Source organism: Anas acuta, chromosome 1, assembly GCF_963932015.1.
Source record: "Anas acuta chromosome 1, bAnaAcu1.1, whole genome shotgun sequence".
In the NCBI taxonomy this organism is placed as follows: Eukaryota; Metazoa; Chordata; class Aves; order Anseriformes; family Anatidae; genus Anas; species Anas acuta.
This window is the reverse complement of record NC_088979.1, coordinates 181,204,653-181,219,246: the sequence shown is the minus strand read 5'-3', so window position 1 is coordinate 181,219,246 and position 14,594 is coordinate 181,204,653. Positions and strand designations below refer to the sequence as shown.

At 42.5% G+C, this 14,594-nt stretch overlaps 1 protein-coding gene across 4 annotated transcripts in view; it reads left to right on the top strand.

Annotated features, from left to right (window-relative positions):
• Window positions 1–7,964: 7,964 nt before the first annotated feature.
• AASS (aminoadipate-semialdehyde synthase) overlaps window positions 7,965–14,594 on the top strand; it is a 30,223-nt gene continuing 23,593 nt past the window's right edge. The window contains exons 1-9 of one of the 4 annotated variants that reach the window (XM_068669601.1): window positions 7,965–8,088; window positions 8,789–8,934; window positions 10,037–10,257; window positions 11,394–11,570; window positions 12,184–12,268; window positions 12,917–12,984; window positions 13,098–13,244; window positions 14,227–14,305; window positions 14,395–14,522. In XM_068669601.1, the coding sequence (XP_068525702.1) occupies window positions 10,045–10,257; window positions 11,394–11,570; window positions 12,184–12,268; window positions 12,917–12,984; window positions 13,098–13,244; window positions 14,227–14,305; window positions 14,395–14,522 (897 nt within the window). In that variant the 5' untranslated portion in view covers window positions 7,965–8,088; window positions 8,789–8,934; window positions 10,037–10,044. Of the gene's footprint in view, window positions 8,089–8,112; window positions 8,285–8,788; window positions 8,935–10,036; window positions 10,258–11,393; window positions 11,571–12,183; window positions 12,269–12,916; window positions 12,985–13,097; window positions 13,245–14,226; window positions 14,306–14,394; window positions 14,523–14,594 lie in introns of those variants that run through there. The other 3 variants (XM_068669600.1, XM_068669599.1, XM_068669602.1) reach the window with 3 other exon arrangements.

The following is a 14,594-nucleotide window of genomic DNA, read 5'->3' as shown; positions in this document are numbered from 1 at the left end:
GTTGGAGACAGCCTTGGTGCTGTGCCGGCACTGTGCAGCTGCAGCCAAAGCATCACTGTGGTGTCGCTGCTGTTTTAGCCACACGTGCATGGAGCTGTACGGGATGCTGTGGGGAAAGTTACCTCCATCCCAGCCAGACACAGTACAATATTCATCTTCCTGAAGATCATCTTCTAGTGGGGCTGCAGTGTTCCGTCTCTCTATGGAAAACTGCAGATCTGCCAGATTTGCCACTGGAATAACAGACAAGGGGCGCTGACAGAGTTACAGATGGGCAAAATGCATGCACCTTTCCACATCTGATATTACAGAGCTACGAAGAGGGACAAGCAGGCAGGCTTCAAGCAGTATTCCACTCTTCTGAAGGACTTTCTGAATTCTCTATTTAATTCAGTGGATCCCACTGTGTACGTTGAGGATTTGCACAGGAAAACTGTGAAGCAAGAAAAACAATGCTGTTAACAGAAATATTTTTCCAAACAATTAACATCATAAATGTTGAAAGCATTTAAATTAGAGCAAAAATTATTGCGCATCTTATCTATTACTGATTCCAGCAAATAAGAGGGTGCAATATAAAGCTGCTGAAGTGGAGTTTTGTCTTCCGTAATTCTAGCATGAAGATGATTCCAGTATACCCATCATGATCATGATCTGCCCATGTTTCCCACATGTCCCACATGAAGGGACTAAACTCTCTGCACTTTCTTTACTCTTTTGGTTCTTTTCATAAACAGGAGAGTGTGGTAGATACTTCATTACTTTCAGGACTGTCAGATCTTCTTCCTCTTAGTAGGTTGATTCTACTCGACTGTACAGAGTTACAAGCTGTTATGGACCTTAGAGGAAACAAAGGCAATGAAAGTAAGTAATCCCCAAGACAAATCTGTCACTCCTTAAAGAAGCACTAATAATAGAACTATGCACTGTGAAATGGCAATTAACGTACCTGCATCCCACGTAGCAAGTCTGTTTTCTCACTACTCCTCTGCAATGCCAGAACTGAGGATCAAAATGACATAAACTTGGTATTTACCTCCTCTGCAGACAGTATCAGGTAGCAGATGCTGGAGGTGACATCGTGACCAGAAGAAGAGAATCATCATCAGATGTTTGATGTTTAGCCTTCCTGCTAAAGGTGTAAGTAGCTGCCTGCATGGAGGTTAGCAAAACCTGGGAAAAAAAGTTTAATTAGATATGAGTATTTGTAACCAATCTATGCTTGATATGCACCTTTGCATGAAAAACCACGTTACATTTAGAGAATCAATTCTCACTTTAAACAACCATGGACAACCATAAACAAATTTTGTTGTATAGGCTGAAATGTGCTTCTTATGTTACAGGGAAGCTGCCCTTCTGAAACCAAGGGGAAATGTGAAAGGTGTAGCTTCTTCCCTTGAAGAGCTGAAGGTACTCTGTTATGTGTAGCTGATAATCTCTGTTGGTTCAGTTTGGAGTGTTTTTGATCTCAAAGAAGAATTTTGATCAGAGTACAGGAAAATCTGGTGCCAACTGAACCATGAACATGAACTCCATTTTCAGATAACACACCATCTAGCTAAAATAGACCTTGTTGTTTATATACAACACATTCTTACGTTTTGGTGGGCTGTCATGACAGACGATAATCAGCAAAATCCATTTATTATACATGGCCATATTGTATAAAGTGATCTGCACATTTAATTTATATAGCTGAGGTCACTATTAGCTTCACTACACATGGGCCGACAACTGGAGTGGTTTTATTTACAAAAATAAAACAAAAACATCTTTCGGTATTTTTCTTACTAGACTGGAAAAAATGGAAACGTGATAATTCTTTATATGCCTCTTCATCTATTTATGTCCATGTTAGCTCTTTTTTAGTGCACCATAGAAATTAGGAATGCAAAATACTCGTTAAATCATGTCCTGATTTTTACCCACAGCTTCTGGTGATTTGGGAATTTCCCTTCCAATTTAACCACAGTTAGGTTACAGCTAAACCACTGAACAAAACAGAAAACTAGATTAAAGAGTAATTTCTGTGTTTCGCTATGAACATACATTGGGTCAAAATAGATGTTCCTTCTAAGAAATGAATCAACTATTCTTTTCCAAAGACATTCCAGCATTGCCATGTTATGACATCCAGGAATGACCCTGATCTCATGCAGGAGCACATTGGAGACCTAGTCTGGGGACAGCTGGTTGTTATTCTTGGATAAAATTTTGGTTACAGCTCATGCTTCAGGACCTGCTCCAACATGTACTCCTCAATGGTGAAGCTGAACCCTGGGATATTAAGGCAACAGTCCAACGTGCATTCTTGTTCTTTTCATTAGCAGTAGTGGCTTAAGCAGACTTCTTTCCCTCCTCCCATCCCTGCCCCACTCAGTACCCACGCCTGCACACACCTTCAGTTGTGTAGGATGCTGCCTGCTGAGTTGTACTGCAATATGAAAAGTTGATCCAATTAATTTTTTTTTTTTTCTCCTCTAGCCTGTTCAGTTCTATATTACTACATGGCTACACAGAAGGTTGTGGCAGCATAGAACCTGTCAGCATTCATTGTACATGCTTCTTACTATTTTCAAGGTTTTGCTGAAATCATATTTAAGTCATCACTGATTTAAGGGATGATAAACAATCAAGAAGGTTTGCAAAAAAATATGACTCAGGAACCCCTGAACTTCTGTTTCAACACTGATCTGAATGCAAATCAGGAGCCAAAACATAATTTTTGTATCAGTTTTCCCAGCTTTGAAAAGGAAGCAATTCACTTTCTCATGCTGCTGAATTGATAAAGACATTAGTGGTACAAAAGTGGAAAGTGATAAATAAATGCAAAAGGCTGTTGTTTTTCTGTAACCTTTTTTTCCTTTTTTTTTTTTTTTTTTTTGTTTCTATGTAAGGTCAGCACTTTCTGACAGAGACCAACTGCTCCTGGAGTAGATAAGGCAGGGACAACCATTATTTGCTAAAGGAGCTTCAGAAGCAAGGTTGCGCTTTTAATGCAGCTATGGCATAATTGCCTTAATGGCCTCTTTAAGCACTAAACCCTGATTCTTTCAAAAGAAGGCCCAGGTTTTGGTTTTATTCACACTACGGATCCATACTTAGTGGAGGATTGCTATTGACTTGAAAGCCCTGCTAATGTGAGCAACGGTAAGTCTAATTAATAGACTCAATGAAGATTCTTATGGATGTATATTTCTGATGGATTATTTTAGCTAAGCGGCTGCAGGTTCCTGCAATGAACCTAGTACTTGTCTTCTAGTGAGCCACTTCCCTGATCTGATAGTGCAGGCTGGCGTTTTCTGTGTTTCGGTGTATTAGCATGGCAATTTAAAAATACTTATGTAAGGTATGAGGAATTAAGAGAATGACTGAAAAGGGCACCTCAGTTTGAATCAGCAGTCCTAGTATGCACTGGAAATGCAAAAGTAGTAATTTTTCTGGTGGATATAGTCACTATCGTGAATTCCAGTGGGTACAAATGTGACCAGATATAACCTTAGGAGTTACTAAAAGCAGAAGGTCTTTATGCAGGGGTGCTATAAGCCCTGAGAGATGGCAATTTCCCCTCCTGGGCAATAGGAATTTAAATATATTCTTTATGTGGTTGTAAAGAATACAACACTGTGCTGTTCAGTGATGTCTAGTACTCTGCTGCGAGGTCAGCATTCACAGTGGCAGTCAACAGCCACTGCAGGTAGTGGCTTTTGAATAAAAGGTCATGTTTTTCAATAGCCTCATTCTGACTGAAAGCCTGAAAGCTTCTTGGAACTTCTTGATCTTTGCAGTATAAAACCAGAATTAAATGGGAAAAAGAGTTTGACAGGTAGAGACACAGTCTGCAAAAATCTCTTCAGGATGCCAATTCCCCTGTTCATTTGAGACCTAGGGAGAAATCATAGCCCAGCAGAAGTTAGTGCGAGTTCTTCATTGACTTCAATGGATTCAAGGTTTATCCTTGATACTCTAAGAATAAAATCTCTGAAGCCCACCTCTCTCTAGGTGCTCTGGGAGTTTATTGTTACCGTAATGGAAGTCAGCACTCCCCCCACAGTGCTGAGTAAAAAGCGTTCCAGCTGGGTAAGAGTCAGACCTTATAATTAGGGATCGTCAGACAGATGGAATCACAGTCAAAACGAAACAGGAGGCATTTATTATAGAAAGCAGCCCCAATTACACACTAGCATGTTTTGTAAAACCTCAGTTCCAATTTTGCTTTATTCGTTTTAAGCAATTCTGCCTTCCCTTTCCGGAACACAGTACACAGGTGGAATCCATCTCACCTGGCTTTACACTGTCACAGTGTCAGAGCCCTCTGGTCACTTAGGTTGCTTTTTTCTCTATGGAGCACAATGGGAACTTTTGGAGTGCAGTTCACCTGGTCTATCTGAGATGAAGGAAAAGACTTAAATGACTGCTTTAAAGTTGGGTGCCATTAAAATTCTCAATCTCCATTCAGAGTGAGAGGAAATTTGTAGCGGAATTTGAGTCTCCCAGAGGCATTTTGGTAGAGAATCTTGTTCAAGTTCTTACTTGCTCTGCTCCTTCTGTTTGCACTTCCATTTCTGCTGGATATAGCCTGAGTCACCCACGTATAACTCTGTGAACAGAAATGGATGGATCATTGGTTTATATATTGGTATATATATATTGGTATATATATATTTGTATATATATATTGGAAAAGGGTCATATTTTTGGATTACAGTCATATTTTGGCCCAGCCTTAGCACAACATATGAAAAGGATCAGTAAACCAAAATGTAGAAAACCCAACATTTTCCATTTTTATTTATTTATTTATTGTAAAGAATACAACAGAAGTGTTTCGAAAGGGAAATGCTCTAGTGTTAAAAAATGGTTTTAGCCTCTGCTTTTTTAAAATCCACTACTGTGTCTAGATGTTGCTCCTGCTGAGCTCACTGGAGCTTCAGAGCTGCTTATATCCAAGCAATATCCTCAAAGTAGGAATCAGCCTACCTTTCTCACCTACAGGAGCCAATCCAGTAGGTAGTTGTCTCTAAATCATATCATGATCCCTCAAAGGACAGTGAGGACTTGTAAACAAATTTTTCATTACCATCATACTCAAAGGTAACTCAGATATATAAAACCCTTCAGTTATAGGCAGCAATTTATAAAAACAATCTTCCAGTGCAAAAAACTAAAAGAGGCTCACCGTACAAACCCCAGTGTTCTAGTGCTTGTGCTACAGTATGTTTTTAAGATGTTTTCAATGACACTGCAGGTTTCAGAAAGGCCCCCAGCCTCTCAGTGGAGTGCTCTAAGCATTTGGCTAGCAGCCAGACCAGAGCATGGGGCATAAGGGAGAACATGTGCATGTCGTTTCCATTAGAAAGGCTGACCTGGCCTGGCAAGGATGCTGAACTCCTGTAGAGAGCTCACAACTGACTGCTCCTGGCAAAAGCAGACAGCTCCTTCCTGGGCAGCGTTAGGTTCAGGAGCCTTCTCCTGGCATGCTCTGCCCAGGTCTGTACATAGCTTTCTCCATGGATTTCCTTGTAGCACAAGGCTGGGCTCCCAGCTCAGGCCTGGGGAGCTCCAATCTGAGGCAGAAAACTTTGTGGGCTTAATCCTTTATTTCTCTGGGTTTGGATTCCTATCTGTGAGACTTGGAAGAGTACTGAGAAATAATGAGGTGCTAAACCCAGTAAAGAAATACTGCAGAAAGTCTCTGAATAACATCTTACTCAAAGAAAGAACCTCCAATTTTTTTTGAAGCTTACAAAGTAATAATAAAAAACCTCTTCAGTATATTCATTGAGGCCTACCTATTGCAATAAATTCATTACTTCCCCCCCACCCCCAATTCATTCAACAGCCAAAGCAGCTTCCAAAATGCTCTCAATAATTTAATCAAAGCCAGGCTATGTAGGAATATAATGGTGTATTCATCTGTGCCCTTTCTACTAGTTTTCAGTATGAAGTGATCAGTATGATGAATTGACATGAAATGATAAGGGATCATGAGTATTGCAAACAGTGTCCTGGTTGAATTAAATTCTGCATCCACCAAATAACTGCATGTTTTTGCAGATAGAACAGTCATATTTCATTGAATTTTGTGAATGAAAAAGGACAAGGAAATTTGCACATGGCAACATTGCCTTCCTTAGCAAACTCCGTATTTTTCTTTCATCCTAAACTGAAGAAAAAAATAAGAAAATCATTTCTTATGAGTACTTTGGAATCATTGAGTAGGAAGACCAAAGAATGACATAATTCTTATAATTCACTATTTAACTTACACTTTCTGCAGTTCAACTGAATTTGCCTCCAAATAAGCAATTTTTATCAATAAAACAGGAAAAAAAAACACACATGCATTTTCTAAAAGGCATTATATTTTAGACATATAACTTACAGACCTATATGTGTTTTATTAAGTCCTCAAAGTGGAAATTAGACATTGGGAACACATAGACAACACCCTTGTGCAACAACATTTCCTAGAGTAAAATCTTTGGGATCAAGTGAAAACTCATCCTGTCTCACTGTTTCTTGGGCTCCAAGGCAACATAGGACTGTTCATTTCTCTTACTGCTTGACTGCCAAACCTATTCTTGTAGGTTTGTATCCTTACTGCCTGTATCAGGAATAGGGTAGCCAGCAGGACCAGGGAGGTGATCGTCCCCCTGTACTCTGCTGTGGTGAGGCCGCACCTTGAGTCCTGTGGGGCTTTGGGCCCCTTTTGGTCATTTTACATAGGTGGGCAGCTGAGTTCCACCACAACTGCTCTCTCACTCCCCTTCCTCAAAGGGGAAGGGGGAGAAAATGCGATGCTAAGGGCTAAAGGGTTGAGATAAGGACAGGGAGATCGCTCAACAATTACTGTGATGGGCAAAACAGACTCAGAGTAGGGAAAGTCCATATTCTATGATTGCTTCATGGAGAAAGGGTATAAGCATATGATCAGGAGTCTGGAAGCTCCACAACATGTCATAAGCTTGTGGATTATTTAATGCACGCACAGTGCTCAGTGGCACATCCCGGAACAACTATGCAGTTTAAAGACTGATGGAAACTTGTGCAGCTCGAAGACTGACGGAAACTTGACCCACTTCAGTAAAGCTGTTCCGAGCAATGACATGGATAGCATGTACTCCTTCAGGGCTTACTGGCTTAGGGCTCGCTTTCGTCATGGGTACACTGACCACCCTTCCAGTAGGGAAACTGGAAAGGAAGTGAAGGGAAAGTGTAGTTTGTAGGGAAGCCAGCTACATGCACACCTTGGTATAGTTTTAATTAATTCTCGACAGAATAAAACATACCAGGCCCAGCATTTCTGAATCAGTCAGTGCTAGGGTTTTAGTTAGCGTAACAACTACCTGAAAGGAAGGTGTGGGGAGCTGGGGGTCAGCCTCTTCTCACAGGTACCTAGTGATAGGACTACAGGGAATGGCCTCAAGCTGCACCAGGGGAGGATAAGCTTATAAATTAGGAGACATTTCTCCTCAGAAAGAGCAGTCGGGCATTGGAGCGGGTTGCCCAGGGAGGTGGTGGCGTCACTGTCCCTGGGGTGTTCAAGGAAAGGTTGAACCTGGCGCTGAGGGACACGGTTTAGTGAGTGACATTGGTGGTAGGGGGATGGTTGGACCAGACGATCTGGAGGTCTCTTCCAGCCTCAATGCTTCTGTGATTACACGACTTACACAAAACAGGGAAAAACAGCCCATGTGCCAGTGTAAATACGAGAAGCTGCGGATGAAAAAAGGCAGGCTTCACAGAAAAGCGAGCAAACTGCGCGGAAAGCCGCCTGCGGAGAGCCACCTGCCCTCGGGGCGGGCAGCGGGCAGCGAGGCCGGGGTGCTCCAACCCCCCCCCCCCCCTCCTTCCAGGAACCGGGGGGGCGTTGGGGAGGCGTTGCCGGCGCCCGCCGTGACGCCACGCCGCGGGCGCTCCGCATTGGCGGCGGGCGGAGGGTGTAGCCGGAGGGCGGCCGCTGGTTGGCTGGCGCCCCGGGGCGGCGGCGGGGCCGGGGCAGCGGCGGCGGCGGCGGCGGCGGGCGGAGGGAAGGGACGGGGGGGGGGCAGCAGCGCCGTGCCCCCGCCCGGCCGGCCCGAGGTAGGTTCGGCGCTGCCCGGGGCCGCCGCCGCCTCCGCGGCCCTCCAGGGGCTGGGGCAAGGCAGGGCAGGGCAGGGCAGGGCGGCAGCGGCCGGGGCACGCTTCGGGGTGGCGGCGGTGGGGGAACGGGGCTCCAGCGGGAAAACCCGCCCGGGGAAGGGCGGCCGGCCCTGCTGCCGCCCCGTGCGTCCCTGCTGTGTGTTCACTCATAATTTTATATCATCTTCATTATATATTACTATTTTTAACATATATTGTTATTATTTTTAATGTATACCTGTATATTTTAACACATTATATTTATTTTTAACATCTCTCTATATTTTTAACCTATCATTTTTAATGTATATATCTATATTTTTAACCTACTATTATTATTTTAAGTGTATACTTCTCTATTTTTAACATATTGGTATTATTTTTAATATATATCCGTGTTTTCCCCCTGCCCCGTCGCCCGGTGCTGCTGCAGTGTTGGCGCCAGCCCCGGCCCTGTGGCCCCGCTGGGTGCCTGGGCACGCACCGGGAGGCCCCGCTGCGAGCTTTGGGCCTGCCAGAGGTCACGGCGAGTATTTGCCTGCCGGCCCCGTTCCCCTGTCCAGCTCCCTCTTGGGAGCAGTGTTTTTCTCCCCATAGATCTGCGGGGTTGGGTGCGGGCAGCCAGCTCTCCGTGCTGACCACTCTCGCCATCATATTACAGGGTAGCAGTGGGCGTCCAGCTTTCCTCGAGCTCCACGAGGCACAGACAGGCTCCCCGAGGACCCTCTGAGCGTGCTGATCTGCAGCAGGATCGTACAGCCCCAGCCTCTGGACATCAACTTGCGCACGTGGACGAGCGTGGTGACGGTAGGAGTGCCCCCGCAGAGCTTGCATGGAGGACTGTGTGCTCCTGCTTATGCTTTCTTTAGCAGACTGGTTTTTCTCCTTAAGCAAGCCTGGAGTTAGATGGGACCTTTTAAGGCCTAGATATAGATTTTTTTACAAGATTGAGGCGTGAGGACAAACAGGATTTTCCAAGTGACTGGAATATCAGAGGTTTAATCAGTTATTTCCATCAGTTAAAATTGCTTTGAATAGGAAATTCACGTCTTTAAAGGCCCTGTGTTTGAGATCCCCATCTTTTAATCTCATGAACACCTGAAGTACTTAGACTCCCAGGTATGTGGTGCTGACACCTTGCCATTCACAGCAGAGCTGAGCAGTGGTATGTAGGAATGAAGAAGAGGAGAGAAGAAATAAAGGGATAATCCTCTGCCATGGAATCTCTCCTAAGGAAGCTTTTTCATTTTGCATAATGTTTTAATTAGGAAGAAAACATTCCATTCCTGACCACATATACAATCTCTGCTAAGCAAATGGCTGTGGTCTCTTCCTTATCTTCCACGGTTTTCGACTTGTGTAAGACTTAGTTATGTACACATACTTAGCATTGGTTTCACATGTTGGACTTTCTCTTCTTTCTCTTCTGCTTGCATTACAGCCTGTGCTCTACTTTTTTTTTTTCTTCAATGTATTTATTGCTTGGCTGTTGCTTCTTTTGATGCAAGCTTTGAGAAGCAGTTGGTCTTTGCATGTTTATGCTGGCAAATGTATTGGTATCTTTAGGTTTCCACTTTTTTTTTTTTTTTAATAAAAAAAGCAGCACAATTAAAAAAAAAAAAGTTGTTATGATGAACACATTGCAAGCCTTTGTTTACAGTAGGACAAGCAGCTTGTTTCTATAAGGCCACCCCACCAATCTGAGATGCACCAAAGTACCCGCTGGCTTAGTGCCATTTAAGAATGAAAGCAAATTCCTGTCTCACAGAAGTAGGGTGTAACTAGAGTATAAAGTACCTGGTTTGTGTTATACAGCAGATGTTAAAGGAGACCAGAACTTTTGCACAAATTATGTTTGAAGCATCTGTGTAGCAGGGTTATTTTACTCCTTTGTCTTTGCTGCCATCAGGCTTTACCATGCTCCGAGCCTTCAGTCACACAAACGGTAAGTGTGCGTTCCGTCATGCCAAGTGTCGGTACCATCACAAGTCTGTGCTGGCAATCAGGAGAGAAGACGTTAATGCATGGGAAAGGAGAGCACCCCTAGCACCAAAGCATGTTAAGGAACTGACACAGATGGGGTACAAAGTCCTGGTGCAGCCGTCAAACCGGAGAGCCATCCACGAGAAGGTAAGGTCCCATTCTGAGTTAGATGAGCAAGCCAATAGCTTGACTGTGAAGCATAGTGCAGGAAAAGTAGTACTCGAAGGATGCACATGAGAAAACCTATCACTCATTTTGTTAAATGAGAAGTTGTTGTGTCCTGGTGTAAAGAAAAAGGACTAGTTTGTTTATCCTTTTAATGTAATTAATGTTGACACATCAGTGGGTTTTTGGAACTGTTCTTAACGATTACTCTCCCTTTCACCTGTCTCTGAAGAAGTGCAAGGTGCTTTTGAAGTAGAGACATGGGGATTAATTTAAAACTGATGGGTTTTTCTCTTTTGTTTTTATAGAGGCAATACTAAAAAATAAGTATTTTTTTAAATAATGAATTATGCATCTTCCAATTGTGAATCCCACTCCTGCTTGAATCCCATTCCTTGTGTAAAATCAGAAGAAAAGTTCTTTAATGCTGTGGGCTTCAAGACTGAGAGCTTTTACAATTCTTGTAGCAGCGGTAACACTGCTCTAAGGTATCTGAGCCAACAGATGAAAACTGAAACATAAGTAGGGAATTAGTGATCACTTGCACTATCACCCTTCAGTTAGGACACAATGCTGGTTTTCACCAAAGCATGTATCACATTAGATACACAAGTACAATGTTGAAGGCTGGAATTTTAACAATGTTTTTGAGTTAAGGGGGAGCAAAAATATATTTTCATATGGATAAACATTCTTTTAGAAGTTGGTCTTCAGCGTGGACTTACACAGTTTTATAAAATCGTACATCATCAGACTCATTTGTCAGATTTCTCTAAACTTATTTCCAAGTGTTTCAACACATTACAAAGGGCTGTTCATTACTGTAATACTATAATTAACTGTAATAAAATGTTCTCTTTGTAGTCTGTGAATTTAAGATGAATGATTTTGCTAATATGTAACTATGTTTTAGCCTCATATAATAGTATATTAGCATAGAAATTCAGTTTGATGTTTGATACCCCTTTTGAAAATGAGACTTAGGAATTTATCACATGCGGTAACTGGTTTCTACTTTGTAGAATTTTCTGTTTGTCCTCTGCTTGAGTTGCTTTCGTGCTTAGAGCTATGAATATGGAAAGAAACAGAAACATATACGTGATTTTTGTCTTTTATAGGACTACGTCAAAGCAGGTGGCATTATTCAGGAAGACATTTCTGAAGCTTCTCTGATAGTGGGTGTGAAGAGACCTCCAGAGGACAAATTAATTCCTAAAAAGAATTATGCCTTCTTTTCTCACACTATTAAAGCCCAGGAGGCAAACATGCCCCTTCTGGATGAGATTCTAAGACAGGTAAATGCTGTCAGAACAAGGAGCAGCGTGGAGCTCAAACTGAACTTAGTCCTGGTAGAAAGCTTGCTGCCTTGTATGGTTGCTTCCAACATGTATATGCATAGATAGCTGATAGGACCATTTTCAGTATCCCTGCCTGGAGCTGAGTATTTTTTGCCCAGCAGATCTCTTGCTTGCAGTGCTACTGTGTGTATGTGCATAAGGCAGATGAGCTGTGAGCATGGTGTGTGCTCAGGAGATGTTTATGCTGCGTGAACACAGGCTTGTGGGGAGTATTGGCCCTCACTGAGGGATGCAGCCAATTTGCACAAAACAAGCAAACCAAGCAAAAGCAACCTCTTGGCCAGAGATGTGGCCTGCAGAGGTTGGAGTGGCCTGTGGGGGTGCTCTGTGCCAAGGGTGAACAGGCAGGGCAGAGACTAATGTAGTTTTTACGTTTTAATTTTTATACATATATCTTGTTCTGAATTATTTGCCTTCCTCATATCTTCCTATCAGCCTCTATTGGGAAGGATGACAAAGGCATATGAAAAGGTGGTTCCTAGGAAAGCAGTGTGCCACTGACTGTGCATTCACGGGAAATTTTAATATTCAATTTGCTATGTATTTTCAGGAAATTCGACTGTTTGACTATGAAAAAATGGTTGATCATAAAGGAATGCGAGTTGTGGCCTTTGGAAAGTGGGCTGGTGTAGCAGGTATAGTGCATAAAGTAAAGGCAGGCTTGCACCAAGTAACTTCCTGTAATACTTCTGGTTCTGTATGTCTCCTGAACGCTGGGGCTTTGCAATGCATTTTTAATTGTTGTGTTGCTTTTAAGAGCTTTTTTGCTTTCTGTTTTGTGCTGCCTGCTTTTGATCAGACTATGTGTCAAACAGTCCCATGGATTCCTGGCAAATCTACTATTTTATGTTGTTTTGAAGTCCCATTCATCTGTTCAGCTAACCTGAGGCAGACTTCATGTCAAGGTCAACTGAAGAGTTTTGAAGGATATTGTTGCTGACCGTCCTGTGGTTTGAAACAGCTTCTGTTGTTTCTTCAGGAAGCTCTCTGTATTATCTCCTTCTTTGGAATCTGGTGATGTGTTTGCATCTGATAAAAGGATATCCAAGTATTAAATAGTGTTGGAATGAATAATGTAGGTCAACAGCAGGCTTAAGGTTATGGCCTGCTATTGAATTTCTCCTTCCCTGGTGTTGTATAGACTTTCTTTATAAGTAACAATATTATAGCACAAGCAAAAATATCCAGGATGATGTTAGACTTCAGTAAGTCGCTGCAGTTTCTAACTGTGTATATTCATAATTAACACTGATGGTGTGATTTTTCTTTTTTTTAACCTATAGGAATGATCAACATTTTGCATGGATTAGGATTACGGTTTTTAGCCCTGGGACATCACACTCCCTTCATGGTAAGAGTATATGTATATTGTTCTTCAGCAAAATGATGTACAGGTTTTGAATAATCGTCAGTATTTGGATCTGGCAAATATCCCATCTAATGACTCTGTGCCTTTGATTTCAGCACATTGGGATGGCACATAACTACAGAAATAGCAGTCAGGCCGTGCAGGCAGTACGCGATGCCGGGTATGAAATTTCTCTGGGACTGATGCCAAAGTCAGTTGGGCCCTTGACATTCGTGTTTACAGGCACTGGTAATGTTTCTAAGGTAAGAATTCTGTCTTCAGGGTGAAATACTATATTACTTTTAATAGAACTTCTTGGCATTTGATGCGTCAGGTTAAATGGTTTAAGATAGGTTCATTTTGTTTGCTTGCACTTCAGGTTTTTCAATGCCATAAGAATTTTTAAGTACCCTAAACAAATGCCTTTAATGTGAGATCATGCCTGACAAGGCTGACTATGCTAACTTCTTACCATGACAAATAGGTTAAGACTTACTCCTCCTGTCTCTTTTCCCACCTGCATGATTTTTGTCTCCCTCTCTCCCCTCTGGGCTCACAAGGTGTGTTGAATCAGTCTGGTAAATTACGGGGAAAGAATTACCTTTCTAATACTTGAGGATTTTTCTCTTTTTCAGTAACATTGATGTGGCTTACAAATACCAGACTTTGGAGCTGTTGTCTAGGAGGTAGGGAAAAGACACATGCTTCTGGCAACAAAGACCAGTTAACAAGCCTCCAGCTCTAAAGTGAAAGCATTGCCATGTAAATGAGTGCCTTCTCGAAAAATGGATGGCTTGTCTGAAAGGCCCATGTTTTGCAGTCACAGCTCTTTGGGAAAGTCATTTTGAAGTTCTTTGCCTTTAGAACATCCTGGTTGGTGAGGAGTGGCTTCAGGGGTCTTCACTAAAGAGAAACTGCTCCTCAGAAGGCAGCAAAGCTGTCTATTGTGGCTGAGTTGAGGCCTTTCAGCTCTGCTGTTGGAAATATAAAACAGATGTTAGATTTTGGGCCAGGCATTCTGCAGTAGTGGGGAGTGATGTAAATTCCTTGTGTGTGGAGTCCAGGCAGCTTTATTTTGGAGAGCAGGGGTATGTGTGAAGCGGGATCTACGTCTGTGAAGATGTTCTTGGGCAGGACTGTCAAGCTGTATGTGGCATTTTTGTACCTGGTTTCACAGGCCAAATGAGCAATGTTACACTATCTCTTTGTTCTCTGCTCATTCGGAATCCTACTTTTGCTTTACAGGGTGCCCAAGAAATGTTCAATGCTCTGCCATGTGAATTTGTGGAACCACATGAGTTAAAGGAAGTTTCCCAGTCTGGAGGTATGCAGTGATGATAAATGTGATTAAAAACATTGGAACCCCTTTTCTCCAAGTATAACAGCTAATTATTATTATTATTTTTTCCTCAGACCTCAGAAAAGTTTATGGGACGGTGTTAAGTCGGCACCATCATCTTGTGAGGAAGCACGATGGAATGTATGATCCAGTAGACTATGATAAACATCCAGAACTTTACACTTCTCGCTTCAACACTGATGTGAGCATCTCTTTTGTTCTTTTATGAAAGGTTTTCCACGGAGCGTTGGTAGTTAGTATTCCTTTGCGTATC